Source organism: Ictalurus furcatus, chromosome 25, assembly GCF_023375685.1.
Source record: "Ictalurus furcatus strain D&B chromosome 25, Billie_1.0, whole genome shotgun sequence".
Taxonomy (NCBI): domain Eukaryota; kingdom Metazoa; phylum Chordata; class Actinopteri; order Siluriformes; family Ictaluridae; genus Ictalurus; species Ictalurus furcatus.
In genome coordinates, this window is record NC_071279.1 from 8,712,059 (window position 1) to 8,726,266 (window position 14,208).

Consider the following 14,208-nt stretch of genomic DNA (forward strand, 5'->3'; position numbering starts at 1 on the left):
ATTATACTTGGTCATTTATTTATTGAGGAAAATGTTCCAATATCCAATATCCCCTTGTGTAGTAATAACTGCAGCTAAACGTTTCTGTAACTGTTGATCAGTCCTGCACATCACCTTGGAGGAATTTTTTCCCATTCCTTGGTACAGAACAGCTTCAACTCTGGCATGTTGGTGGGTTTCCTCACATGAACTGCTTGCTTCAGGTCCTTCCACAACATTTCTATTGGATTAAGCTCAGGACTTCGACTTGGCAATTCCAAAACATTAACTTCTTTAACTACATTTTATGCTTCTGTAACCATTCTTTGTTAGAATGACTCGTGTGTTTAGGGTCATTGTCTTGCTGCATGACAGATGTCCTGACCTTTTCCTTTAGAAATCGCTGGTATAATTCAGAATTCATTGTTCCATCACTGATGGCAAGTCGTCCTGTCCCATATGCAGCAAAACAGGCCCAAACCATGATACTACCACCAGCATGTTTCACAGATAAGGATAAGGTTCTTATGCTGGAATGCAGTGTTTTCCTTTCTCCAAACATAATGCTTCACATTTAAACCACAAAGTTCTATTTTGGTCTCATCCATCCACAAAAATTTTTCCAGTAGTCTTCTGGCTTATCTTTGTACACAATCAATCTGACTGTGGATTGGTGAAGTCCATTCTTTCTAGAGATGGTTTTGTAACCTTTTCCAGCCTGATGAGCATCAACAACTCTTTTTATGAAGTCTTCAGAAAACTCCTTTGTTCATGCCATGATATACTTCCACAAACATGTGTTGTGAAGCTCAGACTCTGATAGATCCCGCTAACCTCTTCACTCACACCTGATCATCATCCCATTGATTGAAAACACCTGACTCTAATTTGACCTTCAAATTAACTACTAATCCAAGAGGTTCACATACTTTTGGCACTCACAGTTATGTAATATTGGATCATTTTCCTCAAGTATAATATGTTTGTCTCATTTGTTTAAATAAAATCTGATTATGGTTTAGGTCATATTTATGGAGAAATATAGAAAATTCTACCTTTCAAACTTTTAAGCGCCACTGTATTATGTACTACCTAAATATATTGTGTGTAGTTAAATGAGTAGGAAAATGGCCACATGCTGAAATTAAGCTTGTTTAAACTTATCTAAAAGAATATCTTTATATGACGGTGGAGGACGGTTTACTTGGGGTTCCAATAGCACAGGTTAACATGTATAAAACAAACAGCTGCACCACCGAGTGTTTTGGCATTTCCCACACAGACTAATCATGGGTCTGAGCCAGTGAGCTCACTGCACGCCCAGCTTCTGTGTAATAGGCCCACTGTAGTTTCTGCCTCTCCTATTGGGCAAACAGTGGGTGTGTGCAGCTTGCATAACACTTCATGCCAAACCAGGAAGCTTTTGGGAAATATAATAGCTCCATCCATCCATTACTCCTGCCCTTATCCCAGTCACAGAGAAGACTGTTTTGACTCTACAAAGCAGGTCTATGAAAATCAGTATGATTAGAAGGGTAGGTATGTCAATCATGTTATGGCATAAAAAAGTAATAAACCACGCACAGAAAGACATCTAATTACAAGCTTTCCACACAAAACAGAAAAAGCATCCGGTATAAATATGCAGGCAACATTTTGGTCTACGCATTGATGTGAGTGTTTCCCTTTCACATATGTTGGTCAAATACAGTTCTGTAATGGTTTTACACCATGGTTTTACACCATTACAGAATTGAATAGCGTATATGAAGCATGACAATTTGTATGGGAAGTCACATCTATGATGCTGTCTGGCGTGATTTAAAATACCTCTTAAAAATAGACACATTAGTTCCTTACGAGTGAGCTCTAAATTCACTCTAGGGTTAAGGACAGAGGGTTAACAATCTTCCACAATACACACTTGCATTCAAAAACTGATCATCAAAAAGCTTACAAATGAAAAGAATTGAAATGGTAATCAAACCACCAACCCTATGATTCATGGACAACTCGCTCTACCACCTGCACCACAGCTGCCCTGTTGGTATGTTGTTGTGTGTTGCGTGGAGTTTGCATGTTCTCTCCGTGCTTTGGGGGTTTCCTCCTGGTTTCCTCTCCCAGTCCAAAGACATGTGTTGTAGTCTGATTGCCATTTCTAAATTGTCTGTAGTGTGTAAATGTGTGTGTGAATGTGTGTGATTGTGCCCTGCGATGGGTTGGCACACCGTCTAGGGTGTCCCCCGCCTTGTGCCCCGAGTTCCTTGGGATAGGCCCCTAGTCGTCCCCGCGACCTTGTGTTGGTTAAGCAGTATGGAAAATGAATGGATGGATGTAACATTATGTAACAGAAGGGGAGAAAAGCTGCATTTTGTTTATTTTCATCTTTTTGCATTTCTGCCTGCTTGCCCATCTAACTAGAGTGTTTCCATTCAAATAATATACACCACAGGCAATATTTTATTCAAGTATTTCCAATTTAAGAAAGCTGTTAATCACTACAGCATTTGAAATGTTCAAATTTGATCATGTCTCCCAAAAACGACAACTTTTAAATACGGTTAAATACTTTAATACAGATAAAGCTTATTGTTATATAGAACAGAGGCATGATAAATACTACAATATAAAAACAATAAGTTCATATTATTACTGTTAATATATATTAATGTATACTTTTTGTGCTTGGAAAAAAAAAATCATGCTCAGCATTTCTAACATGTCTTGGGTAAATTAATCCAAATCACACAGCCCTCACGCAACACTCGACACAAACAAGACTGCCTTTAATTATCGCAGTCATGTGTCACACTGCACTTGGACGGGATTATTTAAGACTATTTGCCTGCCTTATCTCGCTCATGTTACACATGCTGCAGACGTTCTCCGGATCCTGTGGACCCAGGGATCTCTGGATCCCTGAGTGCAAGGAATAACTACCATGTTCTCACATATCCAATAACTCAGAAGCCATCAGCGACTAAACACGAATGATGTTGCTGTTTGAAACATATAGTACTTTACTGGGACCACCAATATCTTGTGTTTATTTTGGATATCACGATGGGGGAAAGGATTTAAGTCTATATACACTATAGATAAGAACATTATGCAACCTAGCAGTCATTTGAACAGGCGCAGTGCAAATGAAAGCACAATCACACAGTTAGTCTTTGCTCTTGGGAACAATAACATTACACCTATTTAAACAAATTCATATCCTGCTTGATATGAAAAGAGCATGTGCTGTTATCGGCTGTCTAATCCTTACACAACGTTAGCTCTTTATTTACAAAAAAAATTACAATTTATGTAAAACATGTCCGACAATGGGTCGTCAACATCTTTATGTGCCATTCTGAAAGTTAAACTGAATGAATTCAGGCTCGACGTGAGATTTTAAGTTTGTTAGTATTAAAATAACACATACTATTAAACTAAATTAGAAAATAATTTTGACCACCTGTTTTTTGCGGTGTGTTTTTTTTTTTTTTTTTTAAAAAAAAGGGAAAACAGACATGGAGTCATAAAATGTCTTTATTATTGCTGTTGTTGCAATCAAAGTGTGGTTTGTGAATCTTAACACAAAAGCTCTAGCACACATTTTCCATAAGTATTGAGATTGCATACAGAAGCTTTATTGTGCTTCTTGAAACACCTCTTTTTTAAAAAACAAAATAATAATCTAGAAGCACCTCAGGAGACTGTCACTCATCAGGGAATTCACAGCAGTTGCTGAAAGTTGCCTATTTGTGGAGTCAAGACATAACCAACTCATTCAAGCATAATCGGGGGGAAAAGGCTTTGATCACATTTTATGATCACAAAATTGTGTTGCCAAGTAAAGAGGTTACCCTAACATTTTTAAGTACAAAAAGGTATGATTAATATGGCAAGCTCATATGGAAAACAAAAGATAAGCGCTTATATGGAAAACAATGTCCATGTAGTTAAAAAAAAAAAAAAAGAAAAAAAGAAAGAAAGAAAGAAAGAATGAGATACAAACACATTACATTAAGTAGCTATTGGTGCAAGAGATCGAAGACAAATAAGCTCATTGCTTGTCAGCAAATGCTAAATAAATAGATAAATACTACACAAGAGGTGGAGAAAAAAAAGAAAAGAAAATGCTAGTATTACTCCTGCTGGCCCCTGCTTCCATTTTACATTCACACACACATACAATTCTTATGGTAGCTCAGTGGTTAAGGCATTGGACGATTGATAGTAAGGTCATGAGTTCAAACCCAAGCACTGCCAAATTGCCCCTGCTGGGCCCTTGATAAAGACTGCTCAGTTGTATAAAAAGAGATAAATGTAACGTCCTTTTACTTACGTACGTCACTCTGCACAACACAGTCTTCCAAATGCTGTTAATGTAAATGCTTAGGCTTGTGGCCATAACTTGTACATGCATGTTGAACAGGCTGGACATAGGGATTTTATTGTGATGGGAAACTTACAGAAAAATAATTAAACAACATACAGTAATTACCTTATTTGTAATTTGTTTAAGTGATTCATGTATTTCAGTGGTAAATCAGATAGTTAAGCTAACATTTCCTAGTATTCATCATTACTAACTTGTTTTTAACACTTGTTTTTCATTTCACGAAGCAGATTAACATGTTAAGTTGATATGTAGTCCACAAGTCCATTACGTCTCGGAAAGGTTAGGAATAAGATGATGCTTCAATTATTCCAATAATGTTATCTGAATTAATAAAATACACTTAGCTAGATTTTGCCTAGCTATGTTAGCTGATTCTGGTATTAAAATGTACCGCATCTGACAATTTTTTTTTTTTTTTTTTATCTATCCATTTGTTATTTTTTTTAATGCAGGGTTAACAATTAGTTTGCAGGATGTTATTTGTCCGGGTTGGCCATAAGTGAAAGTTTCATGCGTTCTTATTTAACTCACAGTAGGCATTTCTCAGTTAAAAGTATGCTAACACACAGTTGTGTTCAGACCAATCATTTAAGCAGTGCAGCAAGACAACATTTTGCTCCATTATTGGGTGGCGATTTCCACTCGAAACCAGTCCTTAACCCTGCCACTGAACATTATTCTTTTTCATTTCCTTTACCATTTATAAAGATTTTTAGGGGGTGGGGGGGCACTTGGTAACTGTTCTTCGCACGCAAGAATTGACATTCACCGTTAATTTGAGTGATAAATCTCTTATCCAGTTTCTTACAAATAATCCAGGCACAGAAGAGACAGAGAGCAAATAATTATTTACAGACCAGGGATCTCTGTTCTCCAAGTCTATCAGTCTTTAGAATATGTATGTACAAGCTCCTATTTCTTGGACTTGATTCAGCTGACTTGGGCAACTTGGGACTCTGAACCAATGAAGTTGAGCATTGTCTGAACCAACTCCGGCAGGTCGTAGTCATGTTTCCACCTCCAGTCATTGCGTGCGTTAGAGTCATCGAAGTTCATGGGCCAACTGTCAGCTATACAGGGGGGGGGGGGAAAATTTTAAAAAAATCACACATCAAGAATATTAATAGATCTTGATCTCTCATATGACAAACACATGAATGGTAAAAAAACAAAAACTCAATTCAGGTTTCACACTTGAATGAAACACTGTATAAATTACAGGTATGTTGGCCAGCTTGACTCGTACCTATTGCCTGTCGTACGGGATCGATTTTGTATGTGATTTGCAGGTCAGGCAGCTGTTTCTGGACCTCCTGCGCCAGTTCATCAGGAGTGAAGCTCATGGCGTTGATGTTGTAAGTGCGCATGGACAGCGTCTCAGCTGGGGCTTCCATGACCTCGAGCGTAGCCCGCAAACAGTCGTCAATGTACATCATAGGAAGCCGCGTGTCTGGCTTCAAGTTGCACTCAAATTTGCCGGTCTTGACAGCGTCATGGAATATCTGCACAGCGTAATCTGAAGATCAAAGACAGACCAAGACTTAGAATGATGCAACATTTTCCATCATAATACATTCTTAGACATTTGTACAAAGGCATTTCCATCCTTGATAATCATAGCAGCAAATTTGAGGATGCACATGTAAGGTATAGGCTAAATGCTTGGGCTGATATTTTATCAGCACAGCTAAAAATACTTGCAGGGAGTAGCATTGTGTGAGACATACATCACGAGCCATAAGCATTAGCCTAAAGTACACATATAGCACAGATGTGAGTACGCGTGTAAACATCAGATCTTCATTTGATATGATTTCAAATTTAATTCATGAAGCAACAAGTTGATATTTGACAACACTGGATCTGCTATGATACAATACAATACGATTCAATCTCGTGGCTCCAATCAATGTGTGATCAACTTTGTTCAGAGTAGGAACACAGTTCATTTGTAGAGGACCATTTATTTAAAAGTATTGGAATCACAGCCAAATCACATTGTACATTAGCCTAATAAAGTATTTACACATTAGTTTAAAAATCTGATTTTTTTTTTTTTTTTTTTTTTTTTTAACACAACAGCTGTTTGTCTTTTTTGGTAATAAGTGATTTATTATTGTTGCATTGATTAATTTCAGTTGTTGCCTTTTAAAATGGATGCATCGCTCCAAATCATCAGATCATTACACTTCTAGTTGCGACTGAGGCTACTGTACCTGTCGTGCCTCCGCCTGGCTGGGAATCTGCAGAGATTATACCAGGGTACCGCAGACAGCGGAAGTCAAGACCATACCGGTGATGGTAATACTATGGATGAAAGAAAGAATGGTTGAGAAGGAATTAAGGTTGACTGACCGATATTCTGAGCTATCGTGACCAGGTGAATATAGAATGCATGCATGCATTACCTCGCCCATTAGCTCAGCATGGACCTTGGAAACACCATATATGGTACGAGGTCGCTGCACACAAAGATCAGGAGTCGGGTTACGTGGGGAAGTTGGGCCAAAGGCACCAATCGTGCTAGGAACAAACAGTCGAAGCCCATGCTCAGCAGCAATGTCCAAGATGTTGTGAAGACCTGAGAACATAGACAATGGCACATGTTACTTAGCAAGAAAAATTTAAACTTACATTTAATAAATAAAAATAAAAAATTAACATTTATGTAAAATAAACATTTTAAGCTCCTTATTATACTGAATGATAGAAATGATAAGTGATTATTGTAAGTGAATAACCCAGACATACCAGTTATGTTGACAGCCCGGGCCAGGGCTACATTAGCTTCCCCAACAGCACTGAGAAGAGCACTGTAATGCACCAACCAGGTGATCCGGTTGTTGACAACAATCTCTCTCAAGTTCTTATAGTCCAAAATGTCCGAGTAGATAAAGGGGCCTGTATAGAGGTCAAGAAATATGACACTTCCATAATCAGAACTCATGTCTTCTTGTTTTATGCTGAGCAGTCAGATGACTTTTATATAATACAGATGCCAGTGTAGCAAACTACCCAAATTGCCTTTCTGGCAAAACACACAACTCTTAGAAGTACAAAGGCATGAGTTAGACTGGTAAGCCATAGGCAGTTTTTTAAATAAACAGCTATAAACATAAGTAACTGTAGTGCAGGTGTATAATTGCTATTAAAATGTTCCATGCACACTGCTTTCTACGTTTTGAATAAGACAAATGTGACCTAGAACACATTAAAAATAAACTGTATTTTCAACAGTCATACTATCAGGAACTGTTGCAAAGGCTGCTTTGTTTATACTGGTAACCATAGAAAGGCAGTGAAAGACTTGCTCTCGGAGCCTTGAGACTCTAGCAGACTACAGTTACATGAGAGAAAGAAACCAAAGACAGCACTTACCACTGTGAAACACATGGGTGGGAGGCTTCCTGATATCTGAAAGGATCACGTTGTTTTTTCCAAACCTTTTCCTGTTAATCAAAACCAAGCTTCAGGTTAATTTTCCCAGAGAACCCAAAACTGAGAACAATGCTATATTGACCTGGACAGTTATACACTTGTTACTCACAAACCCAGCATGCACATCCATCCTTACCTTAACAATTTGGCAAGCCCAACACCTAGTTGCCCGAGGCCACCTACAAGGGAATGAAAAAGCAGAACAATCAATCAGGAAAATCAGGAAAGTTGTAAAGGCCACTAGTTGTGCAAGCTGATATCCAATAAAGAACAGAACGGTTGAGCATGATTCATGAAATTAGGCAATGGCAAATATACTGAGTGTTAGTCATACCTGTAATAAGGACCTTTGGGTGATCTGTTTCAGAAAAGGACACAGAGTGAAAGCTAGCATCTGATGCATTCGTCACTTGACGGGGGGAGAAACTGACATGACGCACAGCCACTGCTGAAACCTGGCAGCCACATCCAGGGGTCAGAAGGGCTTTCTTTGCCACCTTAGTCAAAGCACGGACTACTGGCATCTTCAGTTACCTATGAATAAAAACGTGTTAAAAAAAGAAAAAGTAGTTATTGGGAGCTATGTTAAGTAATGGACCACATACAACTAGCTATATACATTATTAGTATGGCAAATTATGAAACCTTTATTTATAATTTTATATACACAATTCTAGAGAACAAGGTAAGCAGTTATCGCCAAACTACTTTAAGAAAAGGCAGTCCTGCTAAACAATTTTATTTTTATTCAGTCTGGTCTGTCCAGCTGCCAAATCACATCGTAGTCAATCTTTATCAACTGGTTATTTTCTAGCTTCCTTATAACTTGAAAAGAAAGGTTTGAGATTTTCTAATTACTTTATTTTGTTGTGTTATTTTCTTTCAAATAGCTTGACTAAAAATATCAAGCTATTGTTTTTAAATAGTGGCTTCCTTTCTACCAGGTATTACAAGCTGGCACAATTACAAAATGGCTACCCGCTTGACCAGCTCTGGCAGTGCTGCTTGACCCGTTGACCAGTTTTGCGAGCGTGTATCAGGTCAAACAGAGCTGAATTTTTCAACAGGTCTTATAAAAGAAAGAAACTGCTGATAGACTCTGACACAGAGACAACTGACGCCGTATATCGAAAGCTTATCGCGTCTGTTTGGCAGTTGAAGGCTGAGAGGTGGGGTGGCCAAGTATCTATACTGCCCTGCCTTCGCGAGCGACCAATCATCGCGCAAGAAAGACGTCATTAGGCAGCGCAAGTGACGTCAAGTGTCCGACTCTGGTCACGTGAGGCAACTACGCTACTTAGCGATGCTGCAGTTTAAATGGAGACATGCGAGTGGAAACTAATTCTGTGCGATTATTGAAATGATGTACATTAAAATGACAGCACCTTGAGTCTTGAACAGAGACATGAGTTACATCTCTATAAAGAGGACTAAAGACTCAAATAATGCGAGCAGCGACACACGGTGTTAGATTCTAATGTACATGCAGTGTTAGTAGTGTTGGTGCATTCAAGTGGGATTCAGGAAATAAATAAATAACTCGATTAGAAACCCGCACATAGATTCAAGTCGGTGCTAGGTTCACAGGGTGTCATCTTCATCCCAACCACTCAAGGTTACAGCCATACACTATTTTATCCTACAGCAATAAACACTCAAGGCCACAGTTTCACTTGCTTCTCTTCCTGAATACGCGCGCGCGCACAGACAGACAGAGACAGAGAGAGAGAGAGAGAGAGAGAGAGAGAGAGACAGACACCCCTCCCTCCTTAGGACACAGCCACATGACTCTTTTTTCGAAATGATTCGAAAATAGATTCGTTCATTTTGCTGAACGAGATACAATGATCCGAGTCAATAAAATGACCCAAACTTCTCATCATTAGAAACCACTGCGCTGTGGCATGCGATGCGTTTGCTAAGCTAACACGATGTTGTTTGTAACCATGGCTACTAAAAAATATGAGCAGTAAAATGGACAGTAAAGCTGAAGCTGAAATAAGACAGGCATGCAAATAGAAATGTTAATAAGATACCACAGCTATCTGCAGGCATTTCAAACAATTCATTCACATGTAGTATTTCCTAATCATGTTAAACCTTATATAACTCATTTAAAAACAGCAGATTTCTACAAAAAGTATTTTGCTTACCGATAAGCTAGTTTTAAATGATAACGTGTGTCTGCTGGGAGTGTCAAATGCTTTCCTCACGCTGCTCCTTTAACTGGACTTCTCCGTGCTGATTTATCTCTTCCCACAGTTGCATCAGCTAGTGAGAGGAGGTTATATATCAGCAGCCAGCTGGGTTTAAGCGAAGCCGGTTCTCGCTCTGATTGGTCGCACAGCGAAGGCGCGGTCTTTACTCCTGGCCACACCTACTTGACGTCACTGAAATGTAAGCGCGCGTGTCTGCTGTGGGGCCCAGCAAGCAACGTGGTGCCACATGTTGACTCTCATGCGTTCTGCCATTAAACACATGACTACGAGTCTGTCTGCTGAAGTGGACGAAAGGAAAGAAAATGCAAAGACAATTCAAACCCAGAAGAATCAAATGCTTCTTAAATCGAACATGCGTCATCTTATGTGTCGTTGGATTTAGTGCAGGATAACCATATTTAAACTGTTAACCATAGTTTTACATACTGAAAAGTACCACCACCCCCACCCTAAAAAAAAGGAAAAAAGAAAGAAAGAAAGAAACGAAAAAGGGGTTTCATTTATGAAAGGGAAATTCTTTGGTAAAAAATGTGACATTTTTGTATCCTGCCATTCTTAACCTATCAAAGTTATTCTAAAAATCTGAGCAAAAAAAAAAAAGAAAGAAATATTATTTGGTTAACACATAAGTAGGACTGTGTTGTAGTGGTAAAAAAAAAAAAAAAAAAAAAAAAAAAGGTCACCTTCACTGTCTTACAGTTATTCAACTTATTATAGAATTATTCAACCCCCATTGCAAATCAGGTTTATTGTAAAAAATTACAGACTTTCAGCTGTTTGCAATGAACAAATCAAACAAAAGCAACGAATGCTTCAAGTGCTTTCCCCAAATTCAACTGGAAATGCAAGTTATAATGATTCCTCCAGTTTCGAAATTATTCAACCCCCACAATAGAAAACCCTTACAACAGCATAAATATGCAAAACAGGTGTTGTCTCAAGCACACCTGATGCAACTAATCAAGGGCTTCATTAGCTGCACCAGGTGTGCTTGAGCTGGAACACACGAAATACCTGAACTGGCTAGGGGCAGAAAATGTATTAAATAACTGGACGAGGCATATAAAGGAAGCTATCAATGGCTGCAACCAGATTTCTGAGAAGGCACATTGTAAAAAACCCTTGAGTGAATGCAAAAGACCTGCAGCAAGAGGCACTGAGGTTTCAGGGAGTACAGTACAGTGCGTACTAAACGCAGAAGATTTCCATACCAGAATTCCAAGACATACATCACTACTGACCCAAAAGCACGAGAACAGTCAGCTCAAAATCATATAAATAAGCCACAAAAGTTTTGGGATTCTGTTCTGTGGAGCAATTAAATAAAATTGGAACTTTTCGGCATGATGGATCAGCGGTATGTCTGGAGGAAGAAGAATGAAGAAAGAACACTCTGTCCACAGTCAAGCATGGTGGTGGCTTGGTGATGCTCTGGGGCTGCTTTGCATCCTCTGGCACTGGAAACCTGCAGCGTGGGGAAGGCAAGATGGATTCATTGAAGTATCATAACAGCAAAAAGGTGCTCTACAAAGTACTAAAGATGCTTGCCCTGAAGGGGTTGAATAATTTTGAAACTGGAGGTGTCATTATAAGTTGCATTTTTAGTTGAATTTGGGGAAAGACCTTGAAGCATTTGTTGTGTTGAACTATTTCAATTGCTTTTGTTTGATTTGTTCATTGCAAACAGCTGAAAGTCTGTCAATTTTGACAATAAACGTGATTTGCAATGGGGGTTGAATCATTTTGATTGCAACTGTATGTATGCAACTGTATGTATGTGTCATGAATCTCAAGAAGCATAAGAATAAAAGCATAAGAAAATGAAGAAAGTGGCCTATTTTTAGTACACCTGCTATTGTACATATAGACCCCAAACAGACAACACAAAGACCTACATTTTGTGTTCTGGTTCTTTCACCTGATATGATCTAATCGTGTGTGGTCAGAAGCTTTTATCCCAGTGAAGTGGGGAGAGCTAACCTCATTGTAACTGGACAGTTGAAGATTAGAAAAAGACCAGGCGATGTTTCTTCCAATTTTCAGCTGTCCAGTTTAGGTGAATCTGTGCCCTCAGGTCCCTGTTCTTGGTTGATGGATTATTCTGCTATTGTAGTCCATCTGCCTCAAGGTTTGACGTCATCTCATTCTGAGATGGTTTTCTGCACGCTATGGTTGTAAAGTGTGGATATTTGACTTACTGTAGCCTTCCTTTCAGCTCAAAACAGTCAAGGTCTTTCTCCTTTGATTGACCTGTCTTATCAAAAAGGTGTTTCTGCCCACAGAACTACCAAACACTGGAGATTTCCCCCAACACTATTCTATGTAAACTCCTAGACTGTTGTGCATGAAAATCTCAGCGTAACTGAGATCACATTCTGATGTTTGATGTGAATATTAGGTGACACTCCTGCCTTGTATCTGCTTGATTTTACGCATTGCTGCCATATGACTGGCCGATTGGATAATTGTATCAATGAGCAGGTGTGCAAATGTTCCTAATAAAGTGGCCAGTTAGTGTATATGATATACACTAAGCGAATCTCTAAGAGAGTTCACTGGCCACTGATTTAAACACTATAATGCATATATGAATCAAATGATTTTGTATATTAATGGCTTCTTAATGTACAGTAAACAGGCATATTTAGGGAAGAAACACAATTTTAAAGAGTGAAAGTGTTGCAAAACACAGAATTGCAAGAGTAAGCCAACAAAACTCTCCAAAAACAAACTGTTAAATGTCTCACTCCACCACATTTCACATACGAGGCATGGTCTGAGGGCATACTATTGATTACTGCTTGAAGTCAAGTGGTAGTTTTTTCAACCTGCTCATATTAAAAAGGCTACGTGACGGCTCAAATTCCAAAAAAGAAATAGAAAAGAATGAAAATGTGGTCAGACCGGCCAAGGTGAACGCATGCCAGTGAGAAAGTGGAGACCGCCTCAAGAACAATGAGGTACGTGAGCACGCACACTGCTCAAATGGTTCCTCGCATTGCTCACTCCCCTCCCCCAAGGAAAAACTAACAGCCAGTTCTAAACTGAGCGCTTCTTCCTCCTTCTGGCCTTACTGTACTGTTACTGTAGCCTTCCTGCCAGCTCAGAACAGTCCAGCCATTCTCCTCTGACCTGACTCATCAGCAAGGCATTTCTGCACAGAACTGCTGCTCACTGGATGTTGTGTGTGTGTATTTTTGCACCATTCTACATAAGTAAGATCAGTAGTTCAGAGCTCTGTAGTTTTGTGAAATATTCAAACCAGCCTACCTGACACCAACAGTCAAAGTCACTGAAATCACATTTTCACCCCATTCTGATGTTTGAAGTAAACTCCTCAAGTGAAGCTCCTCACCTGTATCTGCATGATTTTATGCCTTGTGCTGCTGCCATATATTTTGCCGTGTGTGTGTGTGTGTGTGTGTGTGTATGCAGTGGACATAAACATTCTACACATCCCTGTTAAAATGGCAGGTATTTGTGAAGTAAAAAATACAACCAGATCTTTTTCCACATTTTATGTGATATAGCAAAACATTCAATTCAAATGAAAAACAAATGCAAATAGTTTAGGGATGAAAAAGAAAAAAAAAGACACTAACCTGCTTGCTCAAGTATGCACACCACTTAACTAATACTTTGTTAAAGCACATTTTTCTTGTAATACAGCACTAAGTCTTTTTGGGCAAGAGTTAGCTGACTTAGCACATCTTGATTTGGGAGTTTTATTTCACTCTTCCGTGCAAAAACGCTCCAGATCGATCACATTTCTAGGGGATCTCATGTGCACAGCTCTCTTCAAGTCATTCCACAGATTTTTGATAGGATTTAGATCTGGACTCTGGACCATTCCAAAATGTCATTCTTCTTCTTCTGAAGCCATTCCTTTGTTGACTTGGATTTGTGCTTTGGGTCATTATCATGCTGGAAGGTACATTCTTTTCTTCATTTTCAGCTGTTTAACAGAGGCCTATAAGTTTTGTGCCAAAATAGATTGGGATTTGGAGCTATTAATGTTTCCCTCTATCTTGACTACAGCCCCAGTCCCAGCTGAAAATAAGCAGCCCCACAGAATGATGCTGCCACCACCATGCTTCACTGTGGGTATGGATGATAAGCTGTCTTGTTTTTGCAACAGATCTTTCAGAATTATACCCAAAAAGTTCTACCTTGGTCTCA

General features: G+C 39.0%; 1 protein-coding gene across 1 annotated transcript; it reads right to left on the bottom strand.

Moving 5' to 3' along the window:
- Positions 1 to 3,498: 3,498 nt before the first annotated feature.
- Positions 3,499 to 10,707, bottom strand: tdh (L-threonine dehydrogenase). Its single transcript, XM_053614330.1, has 9 exons — positions 9,964 to 10,707; positions 8,145 to 8,344; positions 7,947 to 7,989; positions 7,751 to 7,821; positions 7,124 to 7,273; positions 6,781 to 6,953; positions 6,589 to 6,679; positions 5,619 to 5,888; positions 3,499 to 5,442 (listed from the first exon to the last, which is right to left on the bottom strand). The coding sequence occupies exons 2-9, from the start codon at positions 8,332 to 8,334 to the stop codon at positions 5,303 to 5,305; spliced, it is 1,128 nt and encodes a 375-aa protein (XP_053470305.1). The 5' UTR covers positions 8,335 to 8,344; positions 9,964 to 10,707; the 3' UTR covers positions 3,499 to 5,302.
- Positions 10,708 to 14,208: the final 3,501 nt, after the last annotated feature.

Excerpts from the sequence above, each read along its gene's own strand:
- tdh (XM_053614330.1), bottom strand. The coding sequence starts at position 8,334 with ATGCCAGTAGTCCGTGCTTTGACTAAGGTGGCAAAGAAAGCCCTTCTG. Across the intron at positions 7,990-8,144 it reads CCCAAAGGTCCTTATTACAG|GTGGCCTCGGGCAACTAGGT; the intron begins GTATGACTAACA and ends ATTCCCTTGTAG. Across the intron at positions 5,889-6,588 it reads GCCAGGCGGAGGCACGACAG|ATTACGCTGTGCAGATATTC; the intron begins GTACAGTAGCCT and ends TTTGATCTTCAG.